This window comes from Anolis sagrei, chromosome 4, assembly GCF_037176765.1.
Source record: "Anolis sagrei isolate rAnoSag1 chromosome 4, rAnoSag1.mat, whole genome shotgun sequence".
Classification (NCBI taxonomy): Eukaryota; Metazoa; Chordata; class Lepidosauria; order Squamata; family Dactyloidae; genus Anolis; species Anolis sagrei.
The window spans coordinates 53,653,781-53,672,250 of NC_090024.1; the positions used below are offsets into that span (position 1 = coordinate 53,653,781).

Consider the following 18,470-nt stretch of genomic DNA (forward strand, 5'->3'; position numbering starts at 1 on the left):
TTGGATATTCGTGCCAAGTTTGGTCTATACCCATCATTGTTTGAGTCCACAGCGCTCTTTGGATGTAGGTAAACTACAACTCTAAAACTCAAGGTCAAAACCCACCAAACCCTTCCAGTATTTTCTGTTGGTCATGGGAGTTCTGTGTGTGCCAAGTTTGGTTCGATTCCATTGTTGGTGGAGTTCAGAATGCTCTTTAATTGTAGGTGAATTATACACCCCAACAACTACAAATCCCAAATAACAGAATCAATCCCCCCCCCCCCAACCCCACTAGTATTCAAATTTGGGCGTATCGGGTATTTGTGCCAAACTTGGTCCAGTGAATGAAAATACATTCTGCATATCAGATATTTACATTACAATTCATAACAGTAGCAAAATTATAGTTACGAAGTAACACTGAAAATAATGTTATGGTTGGGGGTCACCACAACATGAGGAATTGTATTAAGGGGTCGTGGCATTAGGAAGGTTGAGAACCACTGGTGTAGGTGCAACCTTTGGAAAACTAAATGCTGCCTGCTTGTGTTTTGGATATGTGTGTTTTTGAAAAGCGCTTTACAAGCTCCTGGCTGCAATTAGGGTTACTGGTCTGGTTTCCCACCATCACCACTTGCATCCCTCAAGCCAAGGGGTGCATCTTCTACACCAGTCGAGCAAATTTCATGTCTTCCAGGTGTTTTGGACTTCAACTTCCAGAAATCCCAGCTAGCTTACCAGGTGTTAGGAATTGTGAAAGTTCAATACACCTGTAGAATTCAATTACTTTGACTCCACTTTTTCCAGTTTGTTTGCTCTGAAATCTAGCTTACAGATTCTGGGATTCATCAGCATTTCCCATTCAAATACTAGCTAAGGATACATCTACACTATGACTGCCCTTGCTCAGTGCTGTACAGTCCTGGGGGCTGTTTTTTGACAAAAACTTCCGTCTTCTCTACTAAAGAGTGCTAGTGCCTATCTAAACCAGAACTCCCTCAATTCCACAGTATTAGGCCTTGGCCAAGCTACATTAATTCTAGTCCAGGCATACTCTATGCTTAGGGCAACTGGATTGACTTCTTACCACCACCATCACTCACGTCCATCAATTGAAGGATACACAATCCATGCAGTTTGACGTCACTTTAACTGCCATAGCTCAGTGTTATAGAATCCCAGGGACTGTAGTTTTACAAGGTCTTCCGCCTTTTCTGCCAAAGAGTGCTGGTGTCTCTTTAAACTATGGCTCCCTTGATTCCAAAGCATATGGCCATGGCAGTTAAAGTGCTGTTAATTCTATGATGTAGATGCACCCAATAAAGAATTAGGTCCCATTATGGACCAAGAACAAAGTAAAGCTCCCTCCTGTTCCCCAACACAAGACCCTCCAGTTCCCATCACCACTTTTGCTTGGTTCCTTGGACAACTGTGGTCTTTAAGGGAAATGACTGGTGTACTTTGTTTCTATTTTTGCAAGTATTCGAGAGCCATAGATAGAGTAGTAATGTGAATGTCTGCAAGAAAGCCTGGCTTTTGTAAAGTGTCTGTTAAAATCTAGACAACAAACTTGGGGTTTGAATAGGTTCCCTTTTTTTTATAAACAACCTCTGCCCTATGTCTTTCTATCAGTAAATCACAACTATGCATCTTTATTGTTTTTCTGTATGGTTTTCTGTTCTTGTTTGTGGGACCATTTGACTCTATAGATTTTATTTATTTATACATCACCGCTGTGAGTCGCCCTTGGGCTTGAGATACAGCGGTATATAAGAATAGTAAATAAATAAATAAATAAATACATCACCATTCTCCCAGTATGGTACCCAAGGCTGCATACACACATTTTAAAAAAGCACACTACAAGGAACATGAAAGGCACTGCAGGCTACTTCAACCAGAGAAGTCAGCCATAGCAGAGCACCTGATGAACCAACCTGGACACAGCATATTATTTGAGAACACAGATATGCTGGACCACTCTAACAACCACCATGTCAGACTACACAGAGAAAGCATTGAAATTCACAAGCATCTGGACCATTTCAACAGAAAGGAGGAAACCATGAAAATGAACAAAATCTGGCTACCAGAATTTTAAAAACTCTAAAATTATAACAGTAAAACAACACTCAAACACAGGGGAACTCCAGACAGGAAACAATCAGGGACAGCTAATCACTTCTCAACAAAAGAGTCCCCCAGGCATTAACAAGCCACACTAAGCACTGCCAGGCCATCAAATGCTAATCAAGGTGGCCAATTGAAACATTTACACCTAGCTTCAACAGACAAGAGTTCTTTCACCCACCCTGGACATTCCACAGATATATCAACCCCATTTTCCTAGTTTCCAACAGACCTCACAACCTCTGAGGATCCCTGCCATAGATACAGGTAAACATCAGGAGAGAATGCTTCTTGAACATGGCCATATAGCCCAAAAAATGTACAACAACCAAGCACACTACAGTCAAAAACCTTTCAGTACAAAAGTTAAAATAAAATTACAGCCATCATTCCACATTTGCAGCTTTGACTTTGTGGATTTGGTTATTCATGGTTCTCTCTAGAAATCTCTAGGTCCTACAGTACGATTCTGTGTTCAGTTTCCAAAAGTTAGCCAAGAAGTTCTGGTGGAAGGCTTAGAAATTCCTAGAGAGTTTTTATGTCAGATAGAAAAAAAGGAGGTTTCTTTATTAGCAGTTTTTCACTTTCACAGGGGTCCTGTGCCCTCAGCCCCAGTGAATGTGGAGGGCTGGTTGTATGTATCTGTACATGGTGTTGCTTTGAACTTCTGTTCTTAGGGTGTTTTGAACTTCCATCCCAGGATCCCTGCCAATTGGCCTCCTGAATGGGGCTTCTGGATATTCAGCCCAAACATCCATGTGTCCCGAGATGGTCTGTCCTTGACCTAAAAGATGCAGCAATTTACAACCTGAGGCTGAAACTTTATGTATGTTACCTTGGAAGTGAATCCCCTGGAATAAAGTGATTTTTAAAAGTGAAACAGTAGGCATCACAATCTATTTAGTTGACATGTAACTGGCATTTTAATTTCTGTACCTTAAAATGCAAGTGAGTATTTTTTGGGCATAAGCAATTTTGAGCTTGGTGATAAGTATGAAAACTGCCAGCAGGAGTTCAGTTGGCAGAATATTGTATAGAAAATAAATGAATGGGTGTGTGCCTGTATTTGAAAAGGGGTTAGGCGAGATTCTCAGGTTCTTTCAGTTTCGTTCTCAAGGCATAAATGTCTGGTTTTAAAATATTTTTATTACAAGTTTTTATGAGGAAGAATGAAGGGTGCACAACGAGAAGGCAGCTTGTACAAGCTCATAGGCATTGCTATTGGCATGTTTCAGGGAGTCATAGAGTAAAAAACTACTTCACTAATGTTGAAGCAAATTAGATATTTGTCAGAAGGAGAATGGGGACAATGTCCTCTTCATTTTTTAATTGTCTTCAAGTTTTACATTATCTATATAAATAAAAATGTAATGTTCATTTTTGGGATTAACATAACTCAAAAACCACTGGATGAATTGACACCAAATTTGGACACAATACACCTATCAGGCCAACGAGTGACCATCATTCATAAAAACACTGAAAAACACAGTAGAAGAGACTTAAAAAGGCAACACCCCCCAAAAAATACATTACAACCCATGTGCAGAACCACACATATATATGCAAACAAACATACCCACACACATAAAACACATATACACAGACTGCGCCACAGCAACACATGGCAGGGGACAGCTAGTATTGAAAAGATCTTTTGCTTTGATCACTTCAAAAGTTCATATACTACTGTGCTCACTCCACTTCTCCAGGTAGTGAGAACTTTCTGGGTTACAGAGCAGTGTCAGTTCCATGTTTTGTAAGTTTGAATTTATTTACAAATAAATGCACAAGATGAGCGTAAGTAGATGGAGGTGAAGCATAAGTAGATGGAAGTGAAGTCATTCTTCTGCACTTAGTAACTGGATAGAACGTAAATGCTGTTAGCATACTTCTCGTCTGTATGCAGCTTGAAAACTGGTGTCATTATCCACTCATAGGTAATATTTTCCTCTGGCTAGAGTCATTTTCACCAATCTTTTCTTAACCTTTCCATGTATATACCTGCATCAAGAAGAAATTGAGTAACAACTGCCTCCCATGGAGACACACTGTCGCTACCTTCCCCAATAAATGATGTCCCAAATAACTTTGCTAGTGCTGTTAGGATGTCTCTAGCAATGCTTTTGCTCCCCGTGGCACCCACCATTCAAGATTCACAACTTTGCAATGTTGAGAACAGGAAAGTCTGATTGTCTAATAGTTATTGCTGCTGTCTTTTGACGAATTATGAAGTTTGGGGCTGTGTTAAGCTCTTGATCCTTGAAAATGTAGAAATCAGATCTCACTCAATACCCAGCTATACCTCCCTGGGCTCTTCCAAACAGCCATATAACCCAGAATATCAAGGCAGATAATCCACAATATTTGCTTTGAGCTGGGTTATCTGAGTTCACACTGCCATATAACCCAGTTCAAAGCAGATATGGGATTTTATACATCTGCGTAAAAGGATCCCCTATTTTCCCAGGTTCATACTGTTACAATGTATTGTATCCTTGAGATATGGTTCCTGTTGGTCTCAAAACATTTACGGGAGTTTAAACATTTTTTGCTTTAGCTTTTAAACTAGGCATTTGATGGTGGGTATATTCTCTGTGTATTAGAGAAGCTAATGAAGTATCATATAAGGTGGGCCTTAGTGTCCACTGAGGTTTGGCTCTAACAACCCCCTCCTCCCCTGGATACTAAAATGCATTGATGCATAATATTATCATGATATCATACAATTGTGACTTTTATATCAAATTAAAAAAATCAAGGTTTACATTTTAGATTTTATACACACACACACACTCTCAATCCGTGGATGGTTGAATCCATGAATGCAGAATCTATAGATACAGAGGACTGGCTGCCCTTTTTATACTCCCTGCCAATCGCATAGACTGCAGATATAGATTTACCTAAAAAGACTGATGGGCTTTTCTAGACTTGGTTTGCATTGGGCCTGATTGGGATGAAACTCCTCCTTGAAACTTTCATTTAAGTTTCTGTGTGCATGTGCCTTCAAGTTACCTGTTGACCTGCAGCAACTCCAAAAATTGCATGGGTTTTTAAAGGTAAGGAATGGTTTAGAAGTTGTTTTGCAAGTTCCTTCTCTTGAAATGTTGCCTACATCATTTAGTATTCCTTGGGGGTGACCCATTCAAGGACTAACCAGTGCTGACCCTGCTTTGCTTCCATAATTAGACATGATCTGGTGCTTTTAATACAATAGATAATTGAGGCGGGAATAGGGAAAAAAATAAATGAATGAATATTCAGTTACTTAGCAATATTGTGCCTCTCCTGAAGTCCTAGTGGCATGCACTCCACTCCCTCTTTAGTGTTCCAGCACAAAGAAAGCATGAGAGGAGCAAAGCTGACCATGGAAATTCTTGCTTCCTTCCTTAATGAATAAGACAACTGAAGAATCCTATGTGACAGTTTGAAAATGGAGGTCTTCCTCTTCTAGTTTGTCATAACACAAATGGCCACCTTTTAAGATATCTCAAGTCTGCTATTTAGGATAACTAAAGTGTTTTGAGCTTTCTGTTAAACAAAGGCTGGATGGTCATCTGTCAGGGGTGCTTTGAATGCGATTTTCCTGCTTCTTGGCAGGGCATTGCACTGGATGACCCACAAGATCTCTTCCAACTCTATGATTTGTAATGGTAAAAGTAAGGCAGCTCCATACTGCTTTCCATGACTGCTTGCCCCGCATTTTTATGGGGTCAGTGGGAAGAGACAGTCTTAAGTTTACACCCTAGCTATCCATTCAGGCAATAGCAACTGCTCTTCATTATGATTGGTGGCGCAAAATGTCCTTGTATATTCTGTGTATACGTGTGTACCCAGATTCATACACATACAGACAAGTATATGAACAAACGTACGAACAAACATTTGCACAAAGGCACTTCCTCAACCCATCTAGTTACTCATGCTACAAAGCAGAAAGATCCTCACTTTGAATTAAGATTGCGTCTTTCTCCTGCTGCTTGTACATTTTCCCGCACTACCTTACACATACACATAAAAACTCCTACAATAGTATCCTGGGAGTTCAGCAGAAAGGGGATATATTTCCGCTTCTGTTTAAGGAGACAGGCAGGCAAGTGTCAGCAATGGGGAGCTTAATGTAGGGCAGTATTTACTCTAATGTAGTGTTTCTCAAATTCTCCTCCTTCAGATGTTTTGGAATTCAGTTTCCACATTTCCTAACAGCTGGGTTACTGGCTGGGACTTCTGGAAGCTGAAGATCTTTCTCCCACCCTGGACTTTCTACAGATATATAAACCCAATTTTCCTAGTTTCCAGCAAACCTGACAACCTCTGAGGATGCTTGCCACAGATGCAGGTGAAACGTCAGAAGAGAATGCTTCTAGAACATGGCCATACAGCTCGAAAAACCTACAACAATCCAGTATAGAATCTGTTTGGTGAGCTGTGAACCACAATCTTATGAGGAATTAGAAAGTATACCTCAAAGGGAAAAAGAATTGTGGTTAGTGGCTATTAAAGATAGGCTGGAGAGCACGAAAAGTCTCAATGTGGATACACCAGCCAAGTTACTTGTAGGATGCAATCCCATTGATACCAGGTGGATCTTTAAGCACAGGGTAGATGCTGATGGTAAGGTAAGGTATAAGGTGAGACTAGTGGCAAGAGGGTTCACAAAGGTAAAGGACATTGATTATACTGAAGTGTATTCTCCTAAGGTCAGTTCTAGTTCAGTTAGGTTAATTTTAAGCATTGCAGCTTGTTTGAATTTATTAACTTACAATTTTGACACCAGCACTGCATACTTAAATGCTGATTTAAAGGAGACAATTTATATTGCCACCACCCGGGACTAAAGACAGGGTTAAACAAAGGAGCAAGCATGTGGATATCAAATATGCTTGTGTTAAGGATGCAGTAAGAAATGGTGAAATAGATTTGGTGTAGTGCAACTCAAACTCCAATTTGGCTGACATATTTACAACCCCCCCTGGGAGGCCAAAGACATTTGGCAATGTTGAATGATTTATGTATTTATGAATATATTGCCAAAATGATGATGTATTGCTTTCTAGTGAACCCAAGGAGGGGGGTTAGGATTTGGAAAAGGAAGCCATGATATGTGGGTTAATTGGAGAGAGATGTGTCAGCAGCCGATTGGCTGAGTGTGCCAGGGGCCTGATTGGCTGCCGCCTCTGGCTAGCTGTTGAGATCAATGGTTCTAACTGTCATTCTGCCTTTTGTTTTCACTTTGGACAGTGAATAGATATTGCTGGCTGCCAACTATCTTAAGGATTGGTCATTTTAAGGCATGAGGCTTATTTCAAAGACTATTTAAAAAAGGCTATTTTATTCTTCTGATCTCTGCTTGTATTTGAAGAGACCAATGTATATATTGTTACCATGTTTGAACTTGTGAACTAAAGTAAAGATACTGTTATTTGTTTCACAAGCTTGAGTGACATTTTATTATACAGCAGGATATACCTTGGTTTAAATACTGTGGTAAAGCTTCTGCTTATTCTGCATATACACATTTACCACATATAAGACTGCATCCTAAACCTCTTACTCAGTCTACTTATATTTAAATTGTATGGATGTTTACTTAACTGATAGACTTGATTAGAGGGACTTTTGAAGTGATCGACCCATGCAAACTGTCAGAGAGCTCAATTTGGCCTTTTTTGCTGTGCGCTGTAATGCATATTAATGAGCAGCACTGTAATGCATATTAATGAGCAACTGAACCATGGAGCCATAGAACCGAGACTGCCAATCCAGCAAAAGCATGTCGTATTTAAATCCCTGGGAGTTTTAAACAGTCTTCAGTCCCACTGAGTTTCACAGTCCCAAACTACATTAACTTTATCTCTGTACGGGCCAATTAGTGCAATCTGACTGTTCACACCAAACACATTTTGTCATTGGTGAAATGAGAATTGCACCCAAATTTAAGTTCTCAACTTCATGGTTGCCACTCAACTTTTTTTATCTTCTGTGGTTTCCATTTGATCTTTTTACTTTCTTTTTTGCAGCTCCTATTTTGTAGTCTAGGTCAAAAATAAGAATGGTTTTTCATTCTGAATTTACATAGATCTATATTTAATTAATCCTGTCATTTTCTGTTTCGACACAAATCTATTCTCAAAATGAATAATTTCAGGTCAGGCATTCCTGATTTGTAATGTCAAAGGTGTGCTTTATAAACCTACCAAGCAGAAACGGTATTTCTGTACGCCTGATTACAAATAATCTTAGAAAGATAATTGTTTTAAGTAATTTTTATCTTGGCTTTTGAAAAAATCAGGGTGCTTCCATTATGAAGTATCAAATATGGTTTCTTCTTGATAGACTAGTAAATAAAATTTTTAAGGTTTACTTACAATATGAAAACTGCAAATCATAGCTGCTTGTTATGAGACCTTCAAGTTATTTATGACTTATAGTGACTTTAAAGTAACTCTATCTTTGGATTTTCTGGGGCTCACACAAAGTATTTGATGTCAGCTGAAAACAATAACGATTTTAATATAAATAAGTACAATAATAGCAGAAAGCCACAAGAAAAAATAGGGATGTTGCTTAATTTTGGAAAGATAATTATGGAGGATTTCCTTCCAAAATAGATATGAAAGAATTTTTTTTCAACCACTGTACCTAAGATCACTTTATTCCTATATTATTTATAGTATTGTCCTTGAAGGAAATACCTCATTTTCTGTTGTTGCTGTAGTATCATTTCATGCATAATTAAAACAACAACACTCGCTATAGGGTATTGATTTTCTTTAAGTCTTTTGGGCCAGGCTGTCCTTTTTTGTGTCTTTGACATTATATTCTGTATAAGACTTCATTACTTTAAGAAAAAATTCAGCAAATGGACCCTTGTTCACAATTGTATCAGTAACATTCCCCACTGTAGCAATTCCTGATCAACGTAACTTGGATATTAAGTTATTAATATCATAACCCATTGATGAAGACAGTGCTAGATGCTATTTATCCATTTAGTATTGTATTGGTTCAGTTCTAATGTCGATCTAGTTTACCGTCCATTGTAACCAAACAGATGCTTCTGGAAAGTCACTATAAGTCATAAGTGCCTTATTTATGCACTGTGTAGGTGCCATATGTAAGCCACCTAGAGTTCCCTTTGGGGTAGAGAAAGGCGGGATATAAATAAGGTAAATAAATAACAATAAATAATAAATAAGATCCAAGGGCAGGAGAGATCCATTGTTCTTAAAGAGAGTCATTTGAGTTCCAAATATGATAGTTCCACATAAGCAGTATCAAACAAGCAGACACTGTGTCTGCAAAATTCAGTGCCCATATTTATCAGGAAGGATCTGTTGCTTTCTCTCATACTTTACAGTCACGATTAACAGTTGGATTTGTTTTGAATTTGAAGTCGGCTGGGCAAAGCAGAATGGCAATCTGAGTCATGTTATTTTGCACTGGTTTCTCTTTAAATTAGCAAACTCACATATTTAAGGAAGCTGGACATGCTTCCTAGGAAGGTTTTTTAGGTTGGGTCTTGTAGCTAGATGCTGACACAACAGAAAGAGCAGTTAAACTTTCAGCTGATGAAGGGTAGCAAAGCAATAGTAGGCCAATTGTGTCGAATTGCTGGATCAGATGACAATCTAGTTTCTTTTCATACAACAGCCAACCAATTGTTCACGGGAAGTCAATGGCTTGAACTCAGTTGTTGTTTTACATATATTCTAGGGACGCAGCTAGACATTTTCATCTTATATGCAATGTTCACATTCAGATCAAGGTCATGGAAGTGGAGTTGTACATCTGATACTGTTGTATGATTCATTGTACATTCAGTTCTACAGAATTGCCATTCAACGCAAGAGCTCTATGATACAATCAATGTATGCAACAACTAATGTTAAACTGCTCTCTTTAGCCCACAGAAGCAATGGAATCCTCTTGCTTGTGGCAAGTGATATACAGAGGCATATTGTCTCTCGTAGTGGGAGCAACAAAAGTGTACTTTTGTATACAACTGAGTTCCCTGTCTTATTTCTGTTTTCTGTGCGTCCCTCTTTTTCCCATACCTCTGACTATGTTTAAATTGGTTTTTTCCTTCTGATTTCTGTGATTCTTTGGTTTTGTTTGGGATCAGAGACTAAGATTATTATTATACTACTACTAATAATATGATATTATAATTATATATTTTATATTACATGTAATATTACTAATAATACAATATAATGGTATAGTACAATATAGTAATATATAATAATATTATTATTATTAATAATAATAACTTTATTTGTACCCCACTACCATCTCCCCAAGGGACTCGGTGTGGCTTACATGAGGCCAAGCCCACAGTACAACAATAAACAATAACAACAATAATACAAAGCAATAAATAACTCATAAGCAAAAATAAGCAATAAACATTAACAGTAACATGACACATTTAAAAACCTATGGCTGGGCCAAATGTAATAATTAAAAATTTTAAAAATAAGGCTAGGCATGACAAGGTGACATGGAACTGAGATAGAAGTTTTTGAAGAGGAATGAGTGTGCAGACAATCTTAAATCACTAATAATGAGCATTTAGGGACATATTGCTGGGAGTTTCCCTATTCTCGGAAGGCACACTGAATATAATACTGATATTGTACTATGCTAATAATATAAAATATTGTATGTATATATATCTTGTAAGCTGCTCTTCAGGGTGAGAAAAAGCAGCATATAAATGTCGTAAATAAATTAATATGGTCTCTTCCACACAACCCTATATCCCAGAATATCAAGGAAGAAAATCCCACAATATCTGCTTTGAAATGGGTTATCTGAGTCCACACTTCCATATATTCCAATTCAAAATGGAAAATGTGGGATTTTCTGCCTTGATATTCTGGGATATAGGGCTGTGTGGAAGGGCCCAAAGAGTCAGGAGCCCCTATTCCTGGAAATTCTACACTATAATTTGAATGCATCATTACTTAGTAATCTCTTAGCATCAACTTAATAACATTTCTTAATAATATATTGCTTAAGAACATTGCTTCATAAGATATATACCTGTTTGCTAAGCACTTTCTTTGCATTCCTGATCAGTCGGGCCTCATCACAAAGGCCAGATGAAGCATCCCGTTTCGCCAAGCATCATGGCAAAAGGAGAGGGGCAGCGGGACAAATCTGTCACCCCGTGCACAGCTCCCTCTCAGCAACGCATTCCTCATCACACTGGGGAAGCGTTGCCCTTCCAGAGAGGACCCAGTAGGTTTAACAGCAAAATTGCATTGTATTGTGAAAATTCTGTTGGCAACAACTTAGTGTGCCACTATATTGGACAAGCTGTCTTAAGAGTTTCTTTTGGATTGGAGGGGTAGGAGTTCATCCTAGTTTGCACTAAAAGATGTATGCATTTGCACATAGAAGAGTGAATAGATGGAGAAACCATAGGAATTCTAGACAGTCCTTTATTTTCCCCATCTTACACTGTCTTTCCTTGTTAGACTGATATTTCTTAATCGGCTGATGTCATGTCTCTTTCTTTTCATATACGTATATCTTAATGTTTTATCTTTAATACAGCCCAGCTTTCTTATTTACATAAGCAAACCATCTTGAAGTTATTGCATTCCATGAAAGTATGGTCCTCAAACCATTCTAATTTTTTAAGCGTCTGAGGGCCCTTCCATACAGTCATATAATCCAGAATATCAAGGCAGAAAATCTCACAATATCTGAGTCTACACTTCCATATTTTCCAGTTCAAAGCAGAAAATGTAGGATTTTATTCAGCTGTGTGGAAGAGGCCTAGGTCTCAAAAACTCAGCTGCCTAGCTCACACTGCTAACATTTTGTCTGTACCAAGAACAATATTGCCATTTCCTCAGAGGATAGGCTCCAGGCCAGACGATGGTTACCTGAAACCACATAAATGACAGCAACATGACTTCTGGTACAGGCATATCATAGAATTAAATTAGAGGACCTGGGGAGGAGAGAAATCTACTAGGTAGGCCAATGCAGTTCTATGATAACTTCTGGGGAAGTATACCATAGAATTGCCTATCAAATTCCTAGTCTCTTGCTGTCTCTCTTTCATGTCTTTTTGGCCCTTTCTACCATGGCATACAAAATCCAGACTATCCAATTTAAACTGGATTATATGGCAGTGTAGACTCATATAATCCAATTCAAACAGATAATTTGGATTGTCTGCTTTGATAATCTGGATTATTTGAGAATGTAGCAGTGATCTTTGTCTCTCTTTTTCTGTAGGTCCTTCCACACAGTCATATAACCCAGACTATTATTATTATTATTATTATTATATTTTATTTTTGTACCCCGCCACCATCACCCCAAAGGGACTTGGGCTGATTTACATGGGGACAAGCCTGAGAATACAAAGTAAAACATACACAATAAAATAAAATGAAAACAAATTAAAATCATCAATAACATCAGAAAAACAGTTACAATCACAAGAATATCAAAGCAGATAATCCACAATATCTGCTCTGAACTGGATTATCTGAGTCCACACCAGTATATAATCTAGTTCAATGCGGACTTCCACATAGTTCAACTATGTGGAAGGGGCCTCTGTATTTCTCTTGTGGTGGGGGCTAGCATTAAACTGTTTAGAGAACTGTATTACTTGTTCTGTTCCAAAACTACTACTGCCAATATCAAAGCAGGAAAAAGAAAAACAGCTCAAAAGATCATATAGATATGGGTGGGTGGGAATTTGTTTAAATATTTTCTAGAATAATCTAAATATCTCCCTGTCGTCCTAATAGGCTGGGCCCTAAGTAGAGTTTATTTCTTGCTGTTTTGTTTTTATGCTCCAGGGATTTCCAGACTGAACTTTGACACACTGAGAACTAGTTCAATAGTCCCCATGTTTATTGTGACAGCTGACTTTGGCACATACAGTAGTTTGGGTCTTTCAGAAGCTGGTCATCTACCTTATTCATTATTGTTTCAGATCCATAGGTAATAACACATTTCAAAATAATTGTAAATTTTCTCATCATGGGATCTTAGACCCTTCCATACAGCTATATAGAATCCACATTGAGCTGGATTATATAGCAGTATGGACTCAGACAACCCAGTTCAAAGCAGATATTGTGCTGTTATCTGCCTTGATATTCTGGGTTATATGACTGTGTGGAAAGGCCCTAAGAACCTAGCAAAGCATTCTGACAACTTCCGTCAGAGGGCCCTTCCAGAAAGGTCCCACATCCCAATTTTTCTCTTTTATCCCAGATTATCTGACAGTGTGGACTCATATAACCCAGTTTAAAGTAGAAAACCTGGGATCAAATCCTGGGATAGAGGGCCTGTCTGAAAGGGTTCTGAATGGAAGGTTACTGTAGCTAAAAGCCAGTTGTAATCTAGTAGCAATTAATAACAGAGTAAAAAAGGTACAGTATGTATGTGAGTATGGTGTGCTTTTTAGTGTTTAATAATTTGTTAGTCCCGGAGGCAGAGACAGCAATGTTTTTCAACATCTGCATAGTGCTTAGACAGTTGAGTAGCATGAATAAGAACAGAATAATAATAAGAAGATCATATTCAAGGGAACCAAGAACTTGTCTATGGGCCCTTCTACACTGCCATATAATCCAGATAATCCACATTATAATCTTTGAACTGGATTATCTGAGTCTACACTGCCATATAATCCAGTTCAAAGCAGATAATCTGGATTTTATCCAGCTGTGTAGAACGGGCTTCCATGGACTAAAAAAGTTGTACTTGCCTTGTGGGAATTCTGATCCTGACTCTTGAAAGCTGTAATGATTCATTTGCAATACATTTCTTTGGGCTTTTTTGAGTTTTTACAGAAAAAATTGGATGTTTAGGCATTTGGCCACCCCTCAAGATGCATCATTTGGTTGTGTAGTTTAGGAGGAGTTAATGAGCAACATAAATTATTGGTGGAAAGTAGGCATCCCCACTAGGAAGCCGTTCTTCCCCAGGCTGAATTTAAACAAAAAGAAGATTTAGGTGTGCAAATATTTGAATATCAGTATTAACGCACATCCGCTTAACAGGAAATATTTATTTGCATGCATGATGGGGGAAAATGGAAAATTTATAACCATTGCTCAAAAATAATGCAAAACATTAGAAAAGCAGACTGCCCGCTAATAGGGTAATAAGTTCATCAGGGGTGTGTTGCCAGCTATCACCGCAACATGTATGGTGTTAATGGGATCCTGTATGGTCAATGTGAACAAGGAAAATATGATGCCAAGTGGATATTTTTGGTGTAAATAAATCCTTTGTCTGATGTGATGTGAAGATTACTGTCATATCTAGTTTAGAAAAGGGACCCACGCTAAACTTTCTGTGCATGTATTATTTGAAACATGATTATATGTTTTGTCAATAAACAACACTGAATGGTGAAATTGGTGAAATGAGAAGTTCTGTTTGGAATCACAACCATATAGTGTTTTATCTATCTATCTGCAGAGGCATGGATAAGAGATCATTTGAAGCAGGAGTGGACAATTGTGATCCATCAAATGTTTCTGGCCTACGACTCCTACCAGCTCCTTCCAGCTAGCATATTAGAGTAATTTCTTGCAGGCCAAGAAAAACTGGACGATAGCAGTTGCCCAACACACTCAAAAACTCTTGTTTTGTGTGTATACAATTTTTAAATTCAGTGTGAAAAAATACAATGGTGTTGCCATTAAGAAGCACAATTCCAAATAGTGAGGTGGCCAAAGCCTTCTGGAAGAAACCAAATCAATTCAGATGAAGACTGAGATTAATAATAACAACAAAACTGGAAAAGCCGATGCGATTCTCAGCTGGATCCATAGAAGTCTAGTGTTGAGATCGAGGAAAGTCTTAGTCCCACTCTATTTTGCTTTGACCATTCCTCTTCACCTGGAATAATAATAATAATGCTGTATCCAGTTCTGAGAAAAGCAATTGAAGAAGGACATTGACAAGAAGAGGGCATGCTTCACATGCTAGAAGACAATGCACGTGAAGCATCATGAAGATGGCTGGAAGTATACAAATGGTATGTGAAGTAACAGGACAGACACAGAGCTGGCTCTAGTTTAGAGGAAGCCTTCAATAAAGTAACTATGGTGAACCTCTCCCATCAGAAAGCAAACTGCCACTTGGCATTGCATGTGACAACACCTTTTGAGAGTCCTTAAGTAAGAATCTTCCCCCAAACTCCTACTTCTGCCCACCATCTGTGGTATCTCAACTCCTTGCTTTGTCAGTATATCACTGTGATCCTAGGAGCCCACGGTGGTGCAATGGGTTAAACCTGTGTCCTGGCAGTACTGCTGACTGACAAATCAGTGGTTTGAATCTGGGGACAGAGGGTTGAGCTTCCTCTATCAGCTCTAGCTCCCCATGCAAGGACATGAGAGAAGCCTCCCACAAGGATGGTAAAGCATCAAACATCTGGGCATCCCCTGGGCAACATCCTTGCAGATGGCCAATTCTCTCACATCAGAAGTGACTTGCAGTTTCTCAAGCCACTCCTTTTACACACACACACACACAACTGTGATCCTGGTTCTAGCGAGCTACAGCCAGGTATACTCCTAGAAAGCTGTTTTTCCAATGGTCCTTAGCGAGGTGTGTCCCAACAAGCTGTTTTTCCAATGGTCTACACAGAGGTATGTGTCAGAAAACTGAAATTCCTTCTTTCTAAGAAGTATACAGCCCTAAGATAACTATCAGATAAACTACTTCCAGTATCCTGCCACACAAACATGTCTGAATTTATATCAGCACCAGTGCTAATGCAAACATTCAAGAGACCTGTGGGTGTGAATAAGATAAAAAGTTCAGAGTTATATTATGTACAGGAGAATGTGGTTTTATGCTGTGTACCTCCTTAATTTTACTGGTATTATGCAGAATACACTAATTCATTTATTGACACAGAATGACACAGAATTCTGTTGTCAAATGCTTCCCAATGAAGCATTTTCTTGACTTTTTTTACCCATTTGCTACTAGAGTAATTTGGCTTTAGGCAGGAAGAGCTTCCTGCAAACCTCTACTGCATAGACAGTGAGTTGTTATTACCTGGGTACAGTATAGATATCCCCAGACCAGAGTAACAAGTATATATTGACACAAGTATCTGAGAATTAGGGAAGGGATTAGGAAGACTTTGCTTTTTAGACTGACTCATTGAAACAGCTGTATTATGTGAATGGTATTACCTTGCAGTTAGTCCTATTACTTTGAAGTCAGTGCTGCTTTTTTGCATGTTGAGTCACATCACTCAACTTTGCTGAGCAGACTGTCTTTGTTAAATGTGGCCTTAGATTAGCGTATTTATTCCAGCACATTTTTAGTGTCTAAACAGCTTTCATTAAGGTTTCTTTTAGGTTTCTCCAAAAGAGCCCATTTACATTCACTGAGAATAACAGCTTCAATTTTCATTCTCCAACCCTGTGTGTTAATTGGGCACAGTGCACTGGGCATGAATCCACGGTCCTTTTTGGAGACAACATGTCCAGAAAGAGTGCCTCAGTAATCGGCAGGACCTACATAGAATTTTAACATCAATGGTAATCATAGCAATCCACACTTGAGCTTTTATTTTAAGCTTCATATTTATGACTACTTTCAGTCGAAGGTTTGTTGACCGAAATAAAGGTTACTGACTGACTGATATTTATGACTCTGCCTGCTTACATTCACAATGAATGTACTGATTCATTGCAAACAATAAAAATGTTTCATTAGCCATCATCACCACACACCATAAAATATGCTCATTTTATTAATTATATTTGTTCATGATTTTTATTTGTAATTTACCTTTGCACTGGGAGGAATCCAAATTGACCAGTTTTTATTGTATAGGTTGCTTTGAAGAGTCACATGTTAATGTAATCATAACTCTGTATAAAAATGACCTATGCCCTCAAACCAAGAGTACAGGCAGTCCCCAAGTTACAAACAAGATGGCTTATGTAGGTTTGTCCTTAAGTTGAATATACACTTTGGGTAGTATAGGGAAGGTTCAACACCCCTGTAGTGTTTGTTTTGCTGTTTGTGCCCCTGTTCAGAAGATTTTCCCTCATTTTCTGTCCCTGTGATAATTGGATTTTGAAACATTTGGCTTGTTGTGGAAACAAGGATTGGTTCAGTGGAGATACCTTTTCTGCATGGTAACGCTTTCAGGAGTGAATTTCCCTTCTTAAGAGTAAATTACTCTCACTTCCTGTTGTCTCACCCCCGTTTCTTAACTATGAATTGTTTGTAAGTCAGATGTTTGTAACTTGAGGAATGCCTGTATATTGAAATTCTTGGAAGCAAGTGGGATGAAGCAACAGACATATTTATTATTTTGGCATGTCTTCTGTAGAAACTGGTGCTGATGTATGCTAGATATGTATTGTTAGCTGCCTTGAGTCCCTATATTGGGAGGAAGGTGAAATAAAGATAAAGGAAATAAATAAATGGAAAATTCTGTGTTACATCATGTGATTCTCTGATCTCACAAACATAGAGGAATGTAAATATATTATTTATGCACACTTTTCTCTTTTCACACAAACATATACAGCAGTGACTCTAACTTTTTTTTTTTTGGACCAGGGACCACTTGACTAGTAGCAAAAGGGTTACAAATCAGTTTTTGGTCAACTTTAGAATCGGTTTGGTTATTTGAGGGTGCTGATTCAGAAAATTAATAGAGAGGACGTATTAATAAATCTACAACAGTTAAACTTTCCAGTGTGGACAGCCAATTGTATTGGCAAGACTGGCTGAGTTTATTGACTCAGTCTTAAGCCTGATCAACTCTAAAACTGGAACTATTAGAAAGATGGGTGTTTTTTTTTTAAATATTTACTCCATCATGCGTTCAACTGCCAAATAATAAGAGCATTTACACAGATGCTGTTTACTATAAGAAGCACTATTAGTCACCATTTCATAATGGATTAGGGAAAATGTGCAAAAATAATCTATTCACATTCCTCTACTCCAGTGTTGCTCAGGCAAGATGCTAGTAGTTTCTTTCTTTTCTGGAAACTCATCAGGAATGGCAACAAATGGCTCACATCCCTGCGGCCACCACTTTGACTCGCACTGACCTTCACTGTCCTTAGTTTTCTTTTAATAAAAATTTAGCTCAAATTTGGATTTGCTGTCAGAAATTGCTTCATCTTTATGGATTGAAAAAGAAAGGAGAAATGTTGGTTTTCCTTTAATAGGTAACCACCTTATAAATGTCAATATATTTCAAAAACTAAAATGCTGCAGTTAACATTTCTGGATCTTTGAACAAGGGTCTTTCATTCTTTTGATATATTTCAGAATATGCACATTTGAATGGCACATTTTGCCTCCTAAGGCATTTT

General features: G+C 38.2%; 1 protein-coding gene across 3 annotated transcripts in view; it reads left to right on the forward strand.

Moving 5' to 3' along the window:
• LOC132774803 (ethanolaminephosphotransferase 1-like) overlaps positions 1-18,470 on the forward strand; it is a 59,501-nt gene that overhangs the window by 2,123 nt on the left and 38,908 nt on the right. Inside the window, exon 1 of one of the 3 annotated variants that reach the window (XM_067467431.1) lies at positions 14,887-15,145. The exons of the other annotated variants lie outside the window; for them this stretch is intronic. Coding sequence (XP_067323532.1) covers positions 15,119-15,145 — 27 coding nt within the window. The 5' untranslated portion in view covers positions 14,887-15,118. Of the gene's footprint in view, positions 1-14,886; positions 15,146-18,470 lie in introns of those variants that run through there. 3 annotated transcript variants of the gene reach the window in all.